The following is a 21,769-nucleotide window of genomic DNA, read 5'->3' on the forward strand; positions in this document are numbered from 1 at the left end:
CTTAATTTTATTTTATTATTACTTTGTCGATTACTAAATATTATAAACTTAGTTTTACTTAAATTCAGTGAAAGTCTATTATCATCAAACCATTTTTTGAAAACCATGAGTTCGATTTCCACTGTATTCAGAAGTTGTTCCAAGTTTTTCCCCGAACAATATAAATTTTTTCATCAGCAAACAAAACCATTTTTAATACTTTAGACACTTTACAAATATCATTTATGTACAGTACAAACAATTTGGGGCCTAACACCGAACCTTGCGGAACACCACAAGTAACTTTCATTACATCTGATTTAACATTATTTATTTGTACAAATTGATATCTGTCATCGAGGTAACTTTTTATCCAAGCAAAGGCTTTTCCTCTTATACCATATCTCTCCAGTTTCATCATTAATAAGCCACAATCAATAGTGTCAAAAGCTTTTTTTAAATCTAGGAACACCCCCACAGTATATTCATTATTATCCACTGAAGAAGAACTCTCTTCTACCAGTTCCATCACAGCCATTGAGGTCGACCTGTTCGTTCTAAAGCCATACTGAAGATCACTTAATAATTTGTGTTTGTCTATAAAATTATCAAGCCTGCGCACAAATATTTTCTCTAGAATTTTTGAGGACTGGGAAAGAACAGAAACTGGTCTATAGTTAAGAAGATGCCGATCTCCACTTTTAAAAATAGGAATAACTTTAGCTGTTTTCATATTACTAGGGAATATGCCTGTTAAAAAGGACTGATTACAAATGTGTGTAAATGGTTTTACTATATATTCTATAATATTTTTTATTAACGACATGTCAATGTCATTACAATCAGTGGAATATTTGTTCTTACAATTATTAACAATGTCAAGTATTTCCTTTTCGTCAACTCCCCTAATAAACATTGAGTAATCATTACTGGAAATATTCATTTCACCTATTCTATCCCCAGTTCTCTGCTCCACAATCTCTTTTGCTAAATTGTACCCAATATTTACAAAATACAAATTCATTGACAATGTCATTCATTTTATTTATACTTAATTTATCATCATTAACAAAATAATTTGGGTAATCTACTTTTTCAGTATTCTTTTTAATTATACTATTAAATACTTTCCATGTTGTTTGTATGTTATTCTTATGCTTGTCCAATAACTTATTATAATAGTCCTTTTTACTAAATCTTATAATGCTTATTAATTAATTTTTATATATCTTATATTTATTTTCCACTTGTTTAGTTCTAGTTACTATAAATTTCCTGTATAATGCATTTTTCTTTTTGCATGCTTTCTCTATTCCCTTAGTAATCCATGGTTTATCCTCGTTTTTTTTTTTGCTTTTTTACAGTCCTCTTAGACAAACAATGTTTTTCATATTTTTCAATTAATATGGACAAAAAAAGCATCATAAGCACTATTAGGATCTTTACTTACATAGACCTCACTCCAATTTTGATTCTTTAAGTCCTCACTGAGAGCAGCAATGACTTCTGGTGTTCTATGTCGAATTGTTTTAAAGCTATTTATCCTATTTCCTTTGGTTTTTTCAAATAGTCTTTGAAAGATTGCAAAAACTGGAAGATGGTCAGTCATATCATTTATAAATAACCCTCCTACTATTTTCCCTTCAATTTCGTTTGTATATATATTGTCTATTAATGTAGCAGTATCTTTAGTTATTCTACTAGGTTTTGTAATCACAGAAAATAACCCTTTACTATACAGAGTGTCAGTAAAATCTGTTATCCTCTTATTTCCATTTGGATTCAACAAATCAATATTGAAATCTCCACATATAATTTGTACGTTGTTCTCATTCCATTTATCAAGCATACCAAATAATTTATTCATAAAGCCAAGGTATCCGAACAAGTTCCTGGTGATCTATACACACAACTGATAATCATATTTTTAGATCTTTCAATATCGATTTCTAGTTACACATTCCAAAATATTTTCTATAGTTACTGACATGCTTTTAATCAGATTGCATCTTAACGCTGTGTCAACATACAACGCAACTCCTCCTCCTTTCTTATTTACTCTGTTTACCGTAAACAAATTATACCCTTCCAATTCTACCTCATGTACTTTCTCCTTATCAAGCCAAGTCTCTGACACAGCATTTCCTGTATAATGCATTTTTCTTTTTGCATGCGTTCTCTATTTCCTTAGTAATCCATGGTTTATCCTCGTTTTTTTGCTTTTTTACAGTCCTCTTAGACAAACAATGTTTTTCATATTTTTCAATTAATATGGACAAAAAAGCATCATAAGCACTATTAGGATCTTTACTTACATAAACCTCACTCCAATTTTGATTCTTTAAGTCCTCACTGAGAGCAGCAATGACTTCTGGTGTTCTATGTCGAATTGTTTTAAAGCTATTTATCCTATTTCCTTTTGTTTTTTCAAATAGTCTTTGAAAGATTGCAAAAACTGGAAGATGGTCAGTCATATCATTTATAAATAACCCTCCTACTATTTTCCCTTCAATTTCGTTTGTATATATATTGTCTATTAATGTAGCAGTATCTTTAGTTATTCTACTAGGTTTTGTAATCACAGGAAATAAACCTTTACTATACAGAGTGTCAGTAAAATCTGTTATCCTCTTATTCCATTTGGATTCAACAAATCAATATTGAAATCTCCACATATAATTTGTACCTTGTTCTCATTCCATTTATCAAGCATACCAAATAAATGATTCATAAAGGTATCCGTACAAGTTCCTGGTGATCTATACACACAACTGATAATCATATTTTTAGATCTTTCAATATCGATTTCTATAGTTACACATTCCAAAATATTTTCTATAGTTACTGACATACTTTTAATCAGATTGCATCTTAGTGCTGTGTCAACATACAACGCAACTCCTCCTCCTTTCTTATTAACGCTGTTTACCGTAAACAAATTATACCCTTCCAAGTCTACTTCATGTACTTTCTCCTTATCAAGCCAAGTCTCTGACACAGCAATCACATTAAATTTATTAAACTGACGCAAATAATCCTTAATATGTATGAAATTTTTATAAAGACTTCTACTATTTAAATGTATTACTGATAATGCCCCCTCCATATTCACATTTCTATTAAATTTATCTTCAGTATAATACTCACAACAATTGATATTTACATTATTAAAAAAGTGATTTTCCGGGTCAATATCATTTTCAATCTCGTACATTTTATGATCAGTGTGATTGAAGGATTTAAAATTCAAATTTTCGTACTTACAGTGACATTGTAAGTGGTCAGACACACAGTCCATTTGAATATTGACCAACTCCCCATTACTGTTTAAATGTATTACTGATAATACCCCCTCCATATTCACATTTCTATTAAATTTATCATTTATCATTGATATTTACATTATTAAAAAAGTGATTTTCTGGGTCAATATCATTTTCAGTCTCGTACATTTTATGATCTGTGTGATTGAAGGATTTAAAATTCAAATTTTCGTACTTACAGTGACATTGTAAATGGTCAGACACACAGTCCATTTGAATATTGACCAACTCCCATCATCAACATCTCAAAATTTTCTAATCTCCTCCAACTCCTTCTCAACCATGCTGCTGATTTTCTTCGGTGGCATTTTGGTTTGTTCGTTTTTGTCTCGTGTATTTACAATACCAATTTAGCTTAGTTTATTATTAACACGTTGTTCTTTTCTGAAGTAGCTGCACGCCACGGAGTGCCACCTTCTTGAAACTTTTGTAACTCAACATGTATGAAAGCCATATCCAGGTAAATCTATATGAAATTAATACTTCAGTGTTTCAGATACAAAAATAATAACATCACTTTTAATATCTACAATAAAACATATTGCTGTATTTCTAGTTCCTGGGATCGTACCACAGCTGCCTGTAATATACATACATTTGGTGTTAGTTTATCTAGAAAGTCTGACACATTACTCAAATTATTTTAACATGAGTAATATTGGTTATCAGTATATCACATTCATGCTGTGAATTTTTGTCTGCCAGTGGTTGTTTCTTTTGCTGCTTGTCCAGAAGAGTTATTTTCATTTCACACTTTGTTCACTATTTTGATTTCAGTCCTTCTGACACACACACTTGTATTGCTTTGGCCAGTCTAGCTTTTTGCCAACAGACATTAAGCCCTGAATGACTCAGGGGTCTAACTGGGGACATGGTAGTCCACTATAATGTGACTGTTCTGTTCCATAGCTAAACTGTCCTTGGATCTTTCACTATGCAGTGCATTTCAATTTTTAAAGTGAAACCTACCAATTTATTAAGACGTTTTTCAAATGTTTCTTTCGTTTTCTGTCTCTAATTGAAATTAGTTTTCTTGTGTAGTGAATTTATTGGTTTGTCCTGTACCAGCTATATCCTACTAGTCTTTTGTGATATCTTTTTATATCTTTTTTTATCTTTTAAGTAACACAAACCAGTTCCACAATGACATCATCCTCTGGGAAGTGACATTTTTGGTGGGAAAATAAACTAAAATACTCTATCTATTATTGTATTATTCTGTTGTTTGTTATTTATCATGCTCTTGAATATTCCACCCTATTTGATAAAATGACAGAAGATGTGATGGCTAACTTAAGCTTTAATTGTCTTGTCATTGTATAAAGTAAATTGTATAAGTTTTAATGAAGTTTAAGAGCCTGACCAGAGTGTGCTTCTTGGTATACTTTGTTTGATTGGTTAGGATCAGGGATTTATCCCACAGCTCTTTCCCTGCCCCCACTGGTCCCTTTTCACATTATACTTCTGGACCTATTTGCATCAACGTGAATACCAGCAGGAGTACTAGTGGCAGCTGTTTACCACTAACTAGGAAGCTGGCTTGGCAGGTGAAAACACCAGTTTTGTTGTTTTATTGTCACTTTGAATTTTTATCAAAATTTTACATTTGCAGAACTGCACATTGTTTTTTTTCTGCTGCAAATGCATTGCAAGATATGTAAAATATGCAAGCTGATTTTGATGGCTAATTTTTTGGTGACAATACTATTCATACTATAATAAGTGTGACCAAGAGAAATGTAAATTATATTTAGTCATACCAAATATCCAATCTCATACCAATACTTTACTGAACTCCACATGAACTTTTGACCAAAAGTTGGACAGTAAATGGATCTTTCTTTTGTCTTTATTTAATTTATGGTTAATAATGATCACAATGAACAATGCTAAGAAAATTTTATTTATTATGATTGTTTTTAATAGCTTGTAATATTTGGCTCACATTTAAGGAAAATTAATGAAACACTGATGTATTTTTTTTTTCTTCCATTTTCGAACCACCAACTTTCCACAAAGTGCCAACACGGCAATGCTCACCTTTTGCAACAATTTGGTAAATGGTAAAAGTATAAAAATAGTTAAAGCAAGATGTATATATTGATGTTTGAGAGGTGGTCTCTTGGTTTAGCTTGTAATGTGATTGTGATGAAATGCCCACTCTTCCTTGGCACGTATTATCAGTTATTTCTCTCCTCTAACTGCAAGCTTATGTTAGCATAAGGCTAATGCTTTCCGTTTTCATTGTATTCCGTGTCTCATCACCCAGATTTATAATATAGCCAGGTTTATTCATGTTTAAGGTTTAATAATCAGGCTGGATCATTGGTTTATCAGTATTTCACTATCATGGAAAATTGAGGCCAGGTCAGGAGAATGTGAAAGTTATATTGCTTTCTGCAGGCTTATTTACCCTGTTTTAATGAGCTAATTTTAGAATGAGAGTCATTCTTATTGTAAAGACGATGTACAGTGGGTACGGAAAGTATTCAGACCCCCTTAAATTTTTCACTCTTTGTTATATTGCAGCCATTTGCTAAAATCATTTAAGTTAATTTTTTTTCCTCATTAATGTACACACAGCACCCCATATTGACAGAAAAACACAGAATTGTAGCTAATTTTAGAATGAGAGTCATTCTTATTGTAAAGACGATGTATTTTAGAGTCAGCTAGGATTCATTTATGTGAAGAAAAAAAGTTCTTAATATTCTGTTATAGAATAGCATTAACATGCTAAGCTAAAGATTAAAAGCCACCAACTGTTTTGGACCTGAAGACATAAAATCTTTTAAAGTATAATGAGTAAAAATACTTTTAGGAGCTTTTAGTGGTGTTGAATTTTACACAGTGGCTACAAACTCTTGTTGTTGCATAAGCAGTGCATTTTAGAGCTTAAATGTACTTTTTTCTTTAAAACGCCAACAGGGCCATTGAAACAAAGTTGTAAAATGTGATGTTTTGTTCATCAAGACTCCCTCAAATTTGGATGATTATAAGAAATGTCAAAAATAGGCAAGTTAGCAAGCATTCTGTTACCAGTATATCCGTCCCTTACTGTGGGGGTTGCCTTGCCTTGCCCTTCCTTTGAGTGACAGGGACAGCCAGTCTCTCCTTTTGGTCATCAACAGGTTAATGCCTGCCATAAGGGTTTTCAGCATTGCATGTCATTGAATGGGCATGAGCATAATCATTTACTTGCATGAACATTGAATCCACAAACCCAATGTAGTAAAGAAACTCCAGAGTGGGAGGTATATCAAGCTTGCATTAACTTTGTGGAAGGACCACTGAGTAACAGGTGTGAAGTTGCATAAAATGCATCACTTTCCCATGATGCTTTGCAAAGAGACCAATTGGGAGTGGCTTGTTAGTGATGATGCAGACTAGACTCGAGGTATATAAACTAAAACAACTATGTTAGCAGTTCTGAGCTTGGAGCATTCCCAGCCTTGCCTCGGGTGTAGGGATTGCAAGGGAAAAGCAAAACTACACGGTTTAGACCCTGTGTAGTTTTGTTTTTTGGGTTATAACGGGGCCTAACCGTTCTCACCTTGGATTTTCTGGAAACATTTTGGATAAGAGGATTGTTGCTGAGGCACTAGCCACCTGGGCACAGTCCCATCAAGTGTAGGCAACCTTGTGATACAAGTAAGTGGCATTTACTCTGTAGAACACAGTCATTAAAGCAAGTCTTTTTATCAGCTACAATGATACATGCTTGCACACATTTTTAAAGCAAAATAAAAGTGCTGTTGCTTACAATGTGCTATTTGATTGAGTATGAGATAGTCTGTGTTACTTTTATAAAACATAATAATGCTCAAAGTTATTAAGTGGTCTGAAATGATTTCAGAATAGCCAAGAATAGCCTGTGATATTGTTGTTGCATAAGCAGTGCATTTTAGAGCTTAAATGTACTTTTTTTCTTTAAAACGCCAACAGGGCCATTGAAACAAAGTTGTAAAATGTGATGTTTTGTTCATCAAGACTCCCTCAAATTTGGATGATTATAAGAAATTTCAAAAATAGGCAAGTTAGCAAGCATTCTGTTACCAGTATATCCGTCCCTTACTGTGGGGGTTGCCTTGCCTTGCCTTTCCTTTGAGTGACAGGGACAGCCAGTCTCTCCTTTTGGTCATCAACAGGTTAATGCCTGCCATAAGGGTTTTCAGCATTGCATGTCATTGAATGGGCATGAGCATAATCATTTACTTGCATGAACATTGAATCCACAAACCCAATGTAGTAAAGAAACTCCAGAGTGGGAGGTATATCAAGCTTGCATTAACTTCTCGGAGGGGGACCATTGAGTAACAGGTGTGAGGTTGCGTAAAATGCATCACTTTCCCATGATGCTTTGCAAAGAGACCAATTGGGAGTGGCTTGTTAGTGATGATGCAGACTAGACTCGAGGTATATAAACTAAAACAACTATGTTAGCAGTTCTGAGCTTGGAGCATTCCCAGCCTTGCCTCGGGTGTAGGGATTGCAAGGGAAAAGCAAAACTACACGGTTTAGACCCTGTGTAGTTTTGTTTTTTGGGTTATAACGGGGCCTAACCGTTCTCACCTTGGATTTTCTGGAAACATTTTGGATAAGAGGATTGTTGCTGAGGCACTAGCCACCTGGGCACAGTCCCATCAAGTGTAGGCAACCTTGTGATACAAGTAAGTGGCATTTACTCTGTAGAACACAGTCATTAAAACAAGTCTTTTTATAAGCTACAATCATACATGCTTGCACACCTTTTTAAAGCAAAATAAAAGTGCTGTTGCTTACAATGTGCTATTTGATTGAGTATGAGATAGTCTGTGTTACTTTTATAAAACATAATAATGCTCAAAGTTATTAAGTGGTCTGAAATGATTTCAGAATAGCCAAGAATAGCCTGTGATAGCATTAGAGTGGTGACCCAGCTGGGCCATGAAGTCTTTTTAAGGGAATCCACAGCAGAGATATCAGTTGCACCTCCAGCTATGTGCCACATGGTGACTGTCAATCAAAGAAGGGACAGATTATTTTTGGAGACTGCCATTTCTGTCATAGTGAATATCAGCGTTCACACATGATGCCATTTAGTCAGAATTAAATTTGTATTGGCATTTAAAAAAAAAAAATCTATTATTGATATTTATTACACAAATAGTTTGACTCTGTGATTGCGAGTCAATGCTTGTCCGCTCTCACCTGTTGGTTTCTTCCGTATAGCTAATGATGCAGATGGCTTAACTGCGTGTAAATTCTTTCTTTCTTTCTTTCTTTCTTTGTGTTAAGCAGTTGTAATTTGAAACATCAGTTATATAGGTCTTATCCTGCTTTACTGTTAAAATATCTTGGCGATCAGGACTTTTTAGTTAAGTTAGTTATGTGTTTAGGTGTTTCATAGCCTTATCTTACAGCTCACAGTGCGCTGTTCACACATTTCTAACATATTCAATTGGGTGCTTGACCTGACACTCAACAGCTCTGCCATTCACAGTTCTCACAAATGACAGGCTGCTGATGGCCAGGTGTGGGTGGGGGCAGGGGGTGTTAGTGATTAGTCAGTTAATTTCTTTTACAGCTAAAAATAGCCCACCTAGTTTGTCAAGTAAATATATGTATATATAATTGATTCAGTTGGCATTAAGCAATTATCTGACTGTAATGTGGTATTCACTACTTGATTCTTTTTTTCCTAGGGTGCCTTCTACCATGTCAACACAAGCTCCAACATTCTTTCTTTCTTTGTGTTAAGCAGTTGTAATGATCTTTATTTGTCTGTAATTATTAAATTATCTTGTTGTTTTAGTGTTTATATGAGATGAGAGTCTAAACACAAATTATATTTTGTATTATGTATGGGAAATATCTATATGATACACGTGTGAAGCCGTTTGTAATGCTTGTATGTGTATTTTTTGTAGATTATTAAACTTTTGGAGTGAAGTGCGTGTAACCATGTCAAAATGCTCATTTTCATGTTATTTTGGATACCCTAAACCTGAAATGGGTTGGAAAAATATTGTTGATTTATTAACAATATTCCAAGCAAAGTCTATGAGTAGGATAAGATTTTCAGTTATATCACTATCACATTTTTAAGATATATATATAGATTATAATATATATATATATATAGCATTGTGGCACTTGAGGGTAGTGCTGCAACGTTCGAGGCTCAAGTTAGTGGTAAGCACAGAAGAAAAAAGTACATACATACTGCATGTTTTGGCATTGATAAAGGGCTACCTGAGCTTTACTGATTGGGCTGTGGGGGTATATAAGACAAAAAGATTGGAAAACACTGGCTAAAATCGATTATTTAATAATTTCTTCCACTATTTTTCTGTAGGTAATCCAGTTCCAGAGGTGAGCTGGTTTCGTGATGGCCAGGTTCTTACTGCTGCCGCTCTGCCCGGCGCTCAGATCTCGTTCAGCGATGGCCGCGCTGTTCTGATGATCCCCGCTGTGGCAGCCGCACACAGTGGAAGATTTTCTGTGAGAGCCACCAATGGTGCTGGACAAGCCACTAGCACTGCTGAACTGCTGGTTACAGGTAAGCAGTCATAGAAACAGCTGTGTACATTTCTGTCATTTTACTTTTTGTGCCAAACAAAAGTGTGTTTTTTTTTGTTCGTCTCAAAGTGGAAACTGCGCCACCAAACTTCATTCAGAGACTACAGAGTGTGACTGTTAGACAAGGAAGCCAAGTGAGACTGGATGTTCGAGTTGCAGGAATCCCTACACCTGTGGTGAAGTTCTACAGAGAGGGAGCTGAGATTCAGAGCTCTGCTGACTTTCAGATTGTTCAAGACGGAGACCTTTACAGTTTGTTGATTGCCGAGGCCTTCCCAGAAGATTCTGGAACTTATTCTGTCAGTGCTTCTAACAGCAGTGGACGTACTACCTCTACAGCTGAACTTCTGGTTCAAGGTTTGATTTGATTTCCAAATTAAATAAATTAACTTGATATTTTTTGATATAGGGTAGGCCTATACTATATAAATATATATGTGTATGTATGTATGCATGTATCTTTTTTATATGTGTATTTTTTACATTTCAGGTGAGGAGGTTGCAGTGCCTGCAAAGAAGACCAAGACTTTTGTTTCAACTTCTCAGATTTCACAGACTCGCCAGGCTAGAGTTGAAAAGGTAGTTAACATCCTGACAAAATCCCACCTAATGCTAACTGCCAAAGAACATGTTAACTCAGTGTTACATGTCCTTCACAGAGAATGGAGGCCTCCTTTGAGTCCGCAGCCATGATGGAAATGCAAATAGAGGATAGTGATTTGGCTCACAAGGCACCACCCTGTGTGCCTCCTAAGCCGACCTCCAAGTCCCCAACCCCACCGGGAGGAGTGTCAAAGGTCGCAGCTATGCGCCATCAGTCACCTTCCCCTGTGAGGCCTGTTAAAGCCCCCATTCACACACCTCACAGGTGAAGTATATTTTCAACACCATTACTACTTTTTAGTAGATACCTTTACATATACCAATACCTTGTATGAGTGCACATATTCCAAATAAATGAACTGAGCTCAATAGTGACATGTAATGTTTCCTTACCCACACTTATGAAAAAGTAAGTGCAATGATGATGTAATAAATTTGTGTTCTGTGCAACCAATGTTAACTTATCTTTACAGTAAATTAAACCTCTTTCTTATGTAGCATTTGTTCTTTGTTAATTCTTTTCCCCCCTTGTCTTATTTTTAGGCCTGCTTCCCCTTCAAGATTGTCCGTGTCCCCTATCAGACCAGTCAAGTCCCCAATGACTACACTCAAACAAGTCGCACAGGGTGCAGATGTACTGCCTCCATGGAAGCAGGAGGGTTACGTAGGAGAATCCAGTTATACCAGCATGACTACTGGGGCCTCATATGTCCAGACTTCCTCCACATTTGTCCACAAGGAGCAGCATTGGGAAGGTTCTTTTGCTATGCAACAACAAGCTGGTGGATTTGCTGTCAAAGAGGTAGGTCTATTTTTTGCAACTATGACCTCTAGTGGGTAAAAAGTGGCATTTTGTCTTTGTGATAATTTGAAATGGAAAATATTCATTACTTGAAGTTTTAAAGTAATGAATAACTACATTTTAAGTAAGAAATACAAAAATGCATTGAATAGAAATGTACCAAAAAACATGACAATGCTGCATTGCTCAATGCTGACAAAAGCTCATTTGAAGCCATTTCAGATCATTTGTCTTCTACTGCAAACAGATTGAGATTAAAAGGAGACCACACACAAATTAATGAGACTACTGTTAACCTGAAGTGTAAATGAAACCACGTCAGATCCAGTGGGGGCAGGAACGATTGTTTTCACACCTCATTGTCACACCTTAAATAGTCACGCTTTGTTTTGCATGTTAGCCCAGCAAGTTTCACCAACTTGCCATTTTGTAGTTTTGTAACTGATATTTAACATCAATTGGCAATACATTTTCATAAAGATTTTCTTCCATCTGAATAGATGTGTGATTGTTGCATACTATTTAACCACTTTCATCACAAAAGACAACACTTCTTATATAGTAAATCCGCTGTTAAAGGGATAGTTCACCCAAAAATTAAAATTTGATGTTTATCTGCTTACCCCCAGGGCATCCAAGATGTGGGTGACTTTGTTTCTTTAGTAGAACACAAACGAAGATTTTTAACTCAAACCGTTGCAGTCTGTCAGTCTTATTATAATGGAAGTGAATGGGAATCACGGCTTTGAGTAAAAAAAAACATACACAAACAAAACCAAATTAAACCCTGCGGCTCGTGACTATACATTGATGTGTAAAGACACGAAACGATCGGTCTGTGCAAGAAACTGAACAGTATTTATATGCTTTTTTTACCTCTGATGCACTGCAATGTCTGAATTGTCCTGAGCGCATCCTCGACAGCCGGCGCCTGACGCGTCTTGAAAATGCTGACACATTTACAGGGGCATCACACAATCTTATGCTGTTTTTTGTGTGTGTGTGTGTGTGTGTGTAGATTCATGTAGTTAATCTGATTGAAATCACTCTGAATGAATGCAAGTACAATATCGCCCCCTGCTTTTTGTCCATTGTAAACACAAGCTGTTCTGTACAGATCTCACCTGCTTCACTGGGGAATCATGCTCTTTCACCATCTTTTCTCTTTTATCCATCAATCATTGTGTCATATAACTGTTACGAACTGCTGATTTGTATTTGCTCTTCTATTTCAGCCCCACAAGCCTGAAAAGGCGTGAATGAAAAAGCTGCAAGAAAGATTAAAAATAATAATAATACTTTAATAATTTATACATTCGATTTGTTTCTTTTTGCAATCCAGATTGTTGAGACTGCAGCAATCCCATCCCTCACAAAAGAGCAAGTGATGCCTCCAACTATTGTGGCTGTGAGTTAATGAGCACTCAGTAATTTTTCCTCATTAAAAACTTATGTACACATGAAAGTATTAGTGTAAGTCCAATATGACTACTATTTTGGCTAGTATAAATTATAGAGTGCACCAATATGTGTCAGATATCTTGTAAAGTTTAAATATTTAATTCTGTTTTTACTTTGTCCAGGGTTTGAAGAACGTTACTGTCATCGAGGGAGAGTCTGTCACTCTGGAGTGCCAGATTTCAGGCCACCCTACCCCAGCCATTATGTGGTTCAGAGAGGATTACAGAATTGAGAACTCAATTGACTTCCAGATCACTTATGAAAACAGCTATGCCCACTTGGTGATCCGTGAGGCCTTTGCTGAAGATAGTGGCCGCTTCACTTGCACTGCTACCAGTGAGGCTGGAACTATCAGCACCTCTTGCTACCTGCTTGTTAAAGGTAACAGATCATGACATTTGACTTGTCTTAAAATGATATGACCTGTGTGATTGCAACCTGATTTGTACTGTTCAATTTTCATCTTCAGTGTCAGAAGACATTGAAAGTCGGGAGGATTTTTCTACTGTCTCTGAACACATTGAAATGTCTGCTCAGGAAAGACAGTAAGTTAATGGAAATCTTTGTGGTGTTATACTATATTAAATAGTATAATATTTGCAGTCTGAATCCTTGGTGTTTAAAAACAGGGTTACAGTTGAAGCCAAAGAGGAGACCATGTCTGAAATAAGTGCTGTCTCCGAGTCTGTGGAGGCTGGAGTTGCCCCATTCTTTGTGAAGAAACCCACAGTACAAAAGCTTGTGGAGGGAGACAGCATAGTCTTTGAGTGCCAAGTCGGAGGAAGCCCCAAGCCTCATATTTACTGGAAGAAGAGTGGAATTCCACTTACTACTGGATACAGGTATGTTTTAAACTGTACATATATACACTTTGTAATGTGAATTGTTTGTAACTCATTTTTACCATACTTTTTTTCATTTCTGTGAGTAAAAAGTACTCAGACTTGTTTATAATAAATAAGTGCATAAACAAATTATGTGCTAGTTTTATGTCTATTGTGACTAGGTTTTTATGTATTTTCTTCTGCTTTAATTCAGTTTCTATGATGCAAATATGTTAATATGAAAAAAACTCATGCATCTTCTAGGTACAGAGTAGCCTACAATAAGAACACAGGAGCATGCAAGCTTGAGATCTCCATGACATTTGCTGATGATGCTGGAGAATACACCATCTTTGCTAGAAACCCACTTGGAGAGATTTCTGCTTCAGCCATGCTGCTTGATGAAGGTTAGTTTTCTGGGTGGCTTTATTATAAATGGCAATAGTATGTTAGTTCAAATGTTAAACGTAGTGTTTTTCTGCATTTTACAGAGGCATATGAGCTGTATATGAAGAAACAGGAAGAGACATTCAAGACCGAAGTAACTACTATAATAGAGGAGCCAAAAGTGGCTGACATACCTGCTGTTGTTGAGACTGTAACTGAGAAAGAGCAGATGCTCATGCAGAGAAGGATGGCTCAACAAACCCAGATAATGCAGTCCTTCATTTCAGAGCAGGTATGAAAGATTTTAAGCTGCTAAATCCTATTTTAAAATCATACATCATACATGAAAACCAACTTAATTCACAAAGTGTGAGAATGAATCTTACAATTACATTTTTTACAGGAGTTACAAATATCTAACTTGGAGCAAAGATTCATCCAAGAAATTGAATTCCGCTTGCTGAAGATTACTTACCAGGAGCTGGTGATTGAGGATGGGGAGCAGTTCGATATGAGTGTTTCTGAACATGATGCTATTTATCCAGTCTTTAATACTCCAGTTAAAAGCTACAGACTCAGGGAGGGAATGAGTGCAACTTTTCATTGCAGGATGACAGGAACCCCTCTCCCTAAGGTAAGATTAAATTGTTATCTTTAAACGTATTCAATATTCATTCAACTAAGTTAGTATAACGTTTAAGCAATATCACTAGCAAAACTGCTATTGTACTGAATATTATGAATACCTGGCCTGTCAAAATAGAGGAATGGAATGAACTGTTGTATTATTTGAACTATAGATCATCTGGTACAAAGATGGCAAGCGTATCACACATGGAGGCCGTTATCAGATGGAGGTTCTGCAGGATGGTAGAGCCAGTCTGCGCCTTCCTACAGTGCTGTCAGAAGATGAGGGCATCTATACTGCTTTGGTCAGTAACATAAAGGGTAATGCTGTCAGCTCTGGAAAGCTGTATGTGGAGCCAACTGGTATAGCACAAACACAGCTTCCTCAGCCAGGGACAGTTCAAAGAATCAGGTAGGTTTTGACTTCTCAATCTGAGAAAATCACAGTTTGTAATATCACTACAGCAAATTACATGATATTGCAATAAGAGTACTTATCAGATCAAGATATTAAAAATACTTAATTTTTCAGGTCCACATCACCACGCTCCACAAGTCGTTCTCCTGGTCGATCACCTGCTCGTAGACTTGATGAGACAGACGAGGCCCAGCTAGAAAGACTCTACAAGCCTGTGTTTGTACAGAAGCCATCATCCTTCAAGTGCTCTGAGGGACAGACTGCAAGATTTGATCTGAAAGTAGTTGGGAGACCCATGCCTGAAACTTATTGGTTCCACAATGGTTAGTGATAACTGCATATCCCAGTTGTGTAGGAGGTTTTTAAACAATGGACATTCTTTTATTGCCATGGCACGACAACTGTACTTTTTCATCACAGGACAACAAGTGGTCAATGATTACACCCACAAGATTGTGGTAAAGGAGGATGGAACTCAGTCAATGATTGTGGTTCCTGCCATGCCTCAGGACTCTGGAGAGTGGACAGTTGTTGCTCAGAACAGAGCTGGAAAGACAACCGTATCTATGACTCTCACTGTTGAAGGTACAATGCTACATACACTACAGTTTCATTTAAAGAATGACTTTCTGTAAAACAGTCACTTCAGGCCAACTGCATTCTAAAGCGTTCTAACGGCATTTCTTCAATTTTACATTTTTGTCATGTTTAGCCAAGGAAAACTTGGTGAGACCACAATTTGTGGAAAAGCTAAGAAACATCAGCGTTAAAGAGGGTACTTTGGTTGAGCTAGCTGTTAAAGCTATTGGCAACCCCCTTCCTGACATTGTTTGGCTGAAGAACAGTGACATAATCTCCCCACATAAACACCCACATATTAGGTAAGTTTTCAATACTGAAAATATACAGGTGTAAGTAAATAATCAAAATGTTACTCTCTGTGATGATGTGCATGCTGTAAAAAATACATTTCTGTATTACAGTTAACTGAATTTACTTGTTTATTAGGATTGAGGGTGGTAAAGGCGAAGCTCATTTCAAGATTCCATCATGTACAGGATCTGATAGCGCATGGTACACTGCTACTGCTATTAACAAAGCTGGCAGAGATACCACACGCTGCAAAGTTAACATTGAGGTGGATGCAGTAATGCCTCAGCCTGAGAAAAAGCTTATCATTCCCAAGGGAACTTACAAGGCCAAAGAAATTGCTGCACCAGAGTTAGAGCCACTGCATCTTCGCTATGGTCAGGAACAGTGGGAAGATGGTGACCTCTATGATAAGGAGAAGCAACAGAAGCCTCACTTCAAAAAGAAGCTTACCTCAGTCAGGCTGAAGCGATTTGGACCTGCGCACTTTGAGTGTAGACTGACCCCTATTGGTGACCCGACCATGATTGTTGAGTGGCTGCATGATGGCAAGCCATTAGCAGCTGCTAACAGACTACGCATGGTCAGTGAGTTTGGCTATTGCAGTCTTGACTACGAATCTGCTTATTCCAGAGATAGCGGTGTCATTACTTGCAGAGCCACCAACAAGTTTGGAGCTGACCAGACCTCTGCTACACTAATTGTTAAAGATGAGAAAAGCCTTGTTGAGGAAACTCAGTTGCCAGAGGGAAGGCGAGGACAAAGAATAGATGAAATAGAACGTATTGCACATGAGGGTGGCCCTTCTGGAGTTACTGGAGATGATAATCTTGAAAAGACTAAGCCAGAGATTGTGTTACTTCCAGAACCAGTCAGAGTTACAGAGGGAGAAACAGCTAAATTCCGCTGTAGGGTGACCGGCTACCCTACCCCAAAAGTTAACTGGTACCTCAATGGACTGCTCATCTGCAAGAGTAAACGATTCAGACTTCACTTTGATGGTATTCACTACTTGGAAATTGTAGATGCCAAGCCCTATGATTCAGGGGATGTCAAAGTTTTGGCTGAAAACCCTGAAGGTGTTACTGAGCATCTTGTAAAATTTGAGATTCAGCAGAAGGAAGACTTCAGGTCAATCTTGCGTCGTGCACCTGAGGTTAAGGCTCCTGCTCCTGTACCAACACAAGAGCATGGTAGAGTCTCGTTTGAGGTTGTCAAAGCTGAGAAACCATCTGAGACCTCTAAAGAACCCAAGGAGGTGGTTAAGCTGAGGAAAACTGAGAGAGTAATCCATGAGAAATTAACAGAAGAAACAGAGGAGCTAAAAAGCAAATTTAAGCGTAGGACCCAGGAGGGCTACTATGAAGCAATAACTGCCGTAGAACTGAAGTCCCGCAAGAAGAATGAGTCCTATGAGGATATGCTGAAGAAGAGGAAAGAAGAACTTCTTCATCACGCAAAAGAACTAGGGCCTGATGCTGAGAGGAAGAAAGAAGAGGAGAGTAAACTCACCATTCCCAAAGTCAAACCAGAGAAAATTGTGCTCTCTCCAAGCATGGAGGCTCCTAAGATCATAGAACGGATTCAGAGCCAGACAGTTTGCCTGGGAGATGAAGTACACTTCCGCTGTAGAGTCACCGGTAAACCAGATCCAGAATGTCAGTGGTTCAAGAATGGTGTCTTATTGGAGAAGTCAGACCGAGTTTACTGGTATTGGCCAGAGGACCATGTCTGTGAATTAGTGATAAAAAATGTCTTAGCTGAGGACTCAGCAAGTATAATGATCAAAGCCATGAACATTGCTGGAGAGACCTCAAGCCATGCTTTCCTACTAGTTCAAGGTAAAATATTTTACCAACTTGTTGCTGTTTGCATGTTATCAATCCCATAAATGGTAAAAGTAATCTTCAGTCATTGTTCTTTGGCTTTGCTTTTAGGCAAACAAGTTGTTTCATTTACACAACTTCTAGAAGATCAGAATGCTAAAGAGAAGGACACCATGGTGACCTTTGAATGTGAGACGAACGAGCCATTTGTGAAGGTCAAATGGATGAAGAACAATGCAGAAATTTTCTCAGGTGACAAATACAGAATGCACTCTGACAGAAAGGTGCACTTCTTGTCAGTGCTGATCATTTCTATGAATGACGAAGCAGAGTACAGTTGTGTGGTTATTGACGATGACCACATAAGAACCAGTGCCTCACTTTATGTTGAAGGTCAGTACAACACAGTTTAATCTTCTTATACATCAGTGTTTTAACAGTTTTGTGCAGTTAATTATTTGGTCAAATAAAAAATAATAATAATTAATTATGTCTTACACAGGTGCACCACTTGAAATTGTAAAAAATCTTGAGAATACAGAAGTACCTGAGACATACTCTGGAGAGTTTGAGTGTGTTTTGTCCCGTGAGGATGCTGAAGGCACCTGGTATTTTGAGAACAAAGAAATCACTCCTAGCCTCAAATATGTTGTGTCTGCACGTCGTGGTCGTCATAGTCTTTCTGTGAAAGATGTTAGGAAGGAGGACCAGGGAAAATACACTTTCAAAGTGGGAGATCTTAAGACAAGTGCCTCCCTTAAGATGAAATGTGAGTACGAGGCAACCAAGATTAAAGTATTTAAAAGCATTTTTAGGCTACCACATTTTCTAGCAAAACTTCGGTTGTCATATAAATCTTACTTGAATATTTTTTGGTTCACTTTAGTGCGCCCTGTGACTCTGATGCAAGGTCTTTCTGACCTGACAATCTGTGAGGGTGATATTGCCCAACTTGAGGTGCGATTCTCTCAGGAAAATGTTGAGGGCTCATGGATGAAGAATGGCCAAGCCATTTCTGCTTCCGATAAGATTCACTTGGTCATTGACAAAGTCACCCATAAGCTACTCATTGAGGACGCCAGTAAGGATGATGCAGGAATGTACTCATTTGTTGTTCCTGCTCAGGATATTTCTACAAATGGAAAGCTAACAGTTCAAAGTAAGCCACCTTTTAACTCTAAATGAATGTTCAATGGGTTATCAAACATTGATTTCCATTTTCCTGAGAATAATGAGTTTTTTATTAATCATTTTGTTTCTTGCACAGCTATTGGCTTCTTGGCGCCACTAAAGGATGTTTCCACAGTGGAAGGCACTAAAGCTGTTCTTGAGGCTAAAATCTCTGCTACTGATATAACTTCAGTGAAGTGGTTTCACAACGACAAACTGGTGACAGCAAGTGATAGAGTCCAGATGGTTGTCAAAGGATCTAAACAGAGACTGGCTATTAACAGGACCTACGCATCAGATGAAGGACAGTATAAACTGATTGCTGGCAAAGTAGACTCAACCTGTAAACTTTCTGTCCAGCGTGAGTGTCACTCAAAATTTCTTTTATTATATATTCCTTTTCTTGATGTAATTGTTTTAAAATAATTGGTAATTATGTCATTGTTCATTGTGTTTTATAGCTGTATCTATTGTTAAGCACATGGAAGAGCGTGTTTGCACTGAGACCCAGAATGTCACATTTGAAGTGGAGGTATCTCATCCTGGCATTGATGCTCTCTGGACTTTCAAGGGTCAACCTTTAAAGGCAGGTCCAAAGTACAAGATTGAGAGCAAAGGTACACACTATAGCCTCACTGTTTTGAATGCCATGAAGGATGAGGAAGGAGAGTACATGTTTATGGCTGGTGAGAAGGAATCTAGAGCAAGACTTATTGTATCAGGTATGTAGACATTCAAATTGCTTTTTAAAAGTACATACTTTTTTGCCACCACGATATGGGAAACATGTCACTTATCTTGTTTTGATGTTTTATTTTTTATCTCTCCACTAGGTGGTGCTATAAATAGGCCACTCCATGATGTGACTGTAGCAGAATCCCAGACTGCTGAGCTGGAGTGTGAAGTTGCTAATCCTACTACAGAAGGCAAATGGCTTAAAGATGGTCACCCTATTGACTTCAGCGATAATATCATGAGTGAAAATAATGGTGCTGTCAGACGGCTTGTCATCGTCATCACCAGGCCACAGGATGTTGGAGAGTACACCTACCAGGTGGCAAACTCCAAGACATCTGGCAACTTGAAGGTTGAAGGTAAACCGTGCGTCACAGAATAGTTTATTTAATCTGTTAAAAGTTATTTATATGCAATTTCTTTCTTTTTTTAATTCAAGCTGTTAAAATCAGGAAGACAATGAAGAACCAAACTGTTACTGAAACCCAGGAGGCAGTGTTCAGTATTGAACTCACCCATTTAGATGTGAAAGGATCCCAGTGGATCAAGAATGGTGTTGAGATTCATCCAAGTGATAAATTTGAGATAACTGTCCAAGGCATGGTTCACACCCTGAAGATCAAGAACTGTAACACCCAAGATGAATCAGTCTATGGGTTCAAACTTGGAAAACTCTCTGCTAATGCCAGACTTAATGTTGAAAGTATGTTTTTTTTTTAATATCTTTCAAGTACTAATTAATTAAACCTGTCTGCTGTTGTTAGATGTATTTCAATACCCTTTAATCTCTTTTTAGCTATCAAAATTGTGAAAAAACCAAAGGATGTGACGTCACTGCTGGGTGCCACTGCTTCATTTGAGCTGAGTTTGTCCCATGATGACATTCCAGTTCAGTGGATGTTCAATAATCAGGAGCTTGCGCCAAGTACAAATATTAAAATACTGTCTGAGAGGAAAGCCCACAAACTTATCATTCAGAGTGTTGAAGGTCGCATGGCAGGTGAATACATTGCTGTGGTCGGGCATCTGCAGTGCAGTGCACATCTTCAAGTTGAATGTAAGTGTTTTGAGATTTTTTCTTTTAAATAGTGTTCACCTTAAATGTGAAATTTGGCATTCTAAATATGTTTTGTCTTTCTTGTATATATTCAGATTTGAGAGTTACCAAACCTTTGAAGAACATTGAGGTTCCAGAGACCCATGTGGCAACGTTTGAGTGTGAAGTTTCTCATTTCAATGTTCCATCGATCTGGCTGAAAAATAGAGTTGAGATTGAGATGAGCGAGAAGTTTGGCATTGTGGTGCATGGCAAACTTCATCAGCTGAAAGTCATGAATGCCAGTCAGGAGGATACTTCAGAATACACATTTGTGTGTGGAAATGACAAAGTGTCTGGTAACCTGACTGTAAAACGTGAGTAATACGTTGTCTGTAAACTTGAAATAAATATAAAATTACTATATACAGCATATTCACAAATGCATTTTAAAATCTTTCAGCAATTCTGATCACATCCATGCTTCAAGACCTCAATGCTAAAGAAAAAGACACGGTTACATTTGAGGTGACCGTCAACTATGAAGGCATCACCTACAAATGGCTGAAGAATGGAGTAGAAATCCGATCCAGTGATAGATGCCAAACTCGCTGCAAACAGTTCACTCACTCCCTTACTATTCGAAATGTTCACTTTGGGGATGGGGGAGACTACAAGTTTTTGGCTGGATCTGCTGAAACATCTGCAAAACTCTTTGTTGATGGTTAGTTTTGTTGTTATATTTACAGCTGCCTTTATGTAACTTAACAGATTGGCTAACAAAAATATGTTTTCCAGCTCGCGTGATTGAATTCACCAAGCACATTAAAGATATCAAGGTAACTGAGAAGAAGAAGGCTATATTTGAATGTGAGCTCTCTGAACCCAACGTCCCTGTGATGTGGATGAAGGATGGGCAGGAACTTGAGATGTCTGAGAGGTATATCTTCACTTTTAATGTCATGTACACTGCAGATTAATTATAAAACAAAAAAAAAATCTCTTAATCAATATCAGTATTTACATTATATTGACATAAAATTTTAAGACTTACTTAACAATAGTTTTTTCCTTGTTTAAAGAATAAATCTCACTAAATTTTGATTAATGCTTAAATTAAGAGAAGTACAAGTTTTAGGCCAAGATT

The 21,769-nt window shown here is 37.1% G+C and overlaps 1 protein-coding gene across 1 annotated transcript in view; it reads left to right on the forward strand.

Moving 5' to 3' along the window:
* LOC107716993 (titin-like) overlaps window positions 1–21,769 on the forward strand; it is a 161,854-nt gene that overhangs the window by 17,969 nt on the left and 122,116 nt on the right. Inside the window, 28 exon segments of the mRNA XM_016523634.1 lie at window positions 9,640–9,843; window positions 9,933–10,220; window positions 10,354–10,442; window positions 10,523–10,731; window positions 11,010–11,259; window positions 12,611–12,676; window positions 12,852–13,110; window positions 13,199–13,274; window positions 13,359–13,571; window positions 13,818–13,960; window positions 14,045–14,232; window positions 14,344–14,574; window positions 14,741–14,979; window positions 15,100–15,308; window positions 15,406–15,570; window positions 15,698–15,866; window positions 15,994–17,696; window positions 17,793–18,074; window positions 18,184–18,450; window positions 18,568–18,840; window positions 18,949–19,212; window positions 19,313–19,573; window positions 19,685–19,945; window positions 20,026–20,289; window positions 20,383–20,643; window positions 20,739–20,999; window positions 21,086–21,346; window positions 21,421–21,562. Coding sequence (XP_016379120.1) covers window positions 9,640–9,843; window positions 9,933–10,220; window positions 10,354–10,442; window positions 10,523–10,731; window positions 11,010–11,259; window positions 12,611–12,676; window positions 12,852–13,110; window positions 13,199–13,274; window positions 13,359–13,571; window positions 13,818–13,960; window positions 14,045–14,232; window positions 14,344–14,574; window positions 14,741–14,979; window positions 15,100–15,308; window positions 15,406–15,570; window positions 15,698–15,866; window positions 15,994–17,696; window positions 17,793–18,074; window positions 18,184–18,450; window positions 18,568–18,840; window positions 18,949–19,212; window positions 19,313–19,573; window positions 19,685–19,945; window positions 20,026–20,289; window positions 20,383–20,643; window positions 20,739–20,999; window positions 21,086–21,346; window positions 21,421–21,562 — 7,498 coding nt within the window.

The sequence above is a fragment of the Sinocyclocheilus rhinocerous genome, unplaced genomic scaffold (genome assembly GCF_001515625.1).
Source record: "Sinocyclocheilus rhinocerous isolate Xijiao unplaced genomic scaffold, SAMN03320098_v1.1 scaffold1802, whole genome shotgun sequence".
NCBI lineage: Eukaryota > Metazoa > Chordata > Actinopteri > Cypriniformes > Cyprinidae > Sinocyclocheilus > Sinocyclocheilus rhinocerous.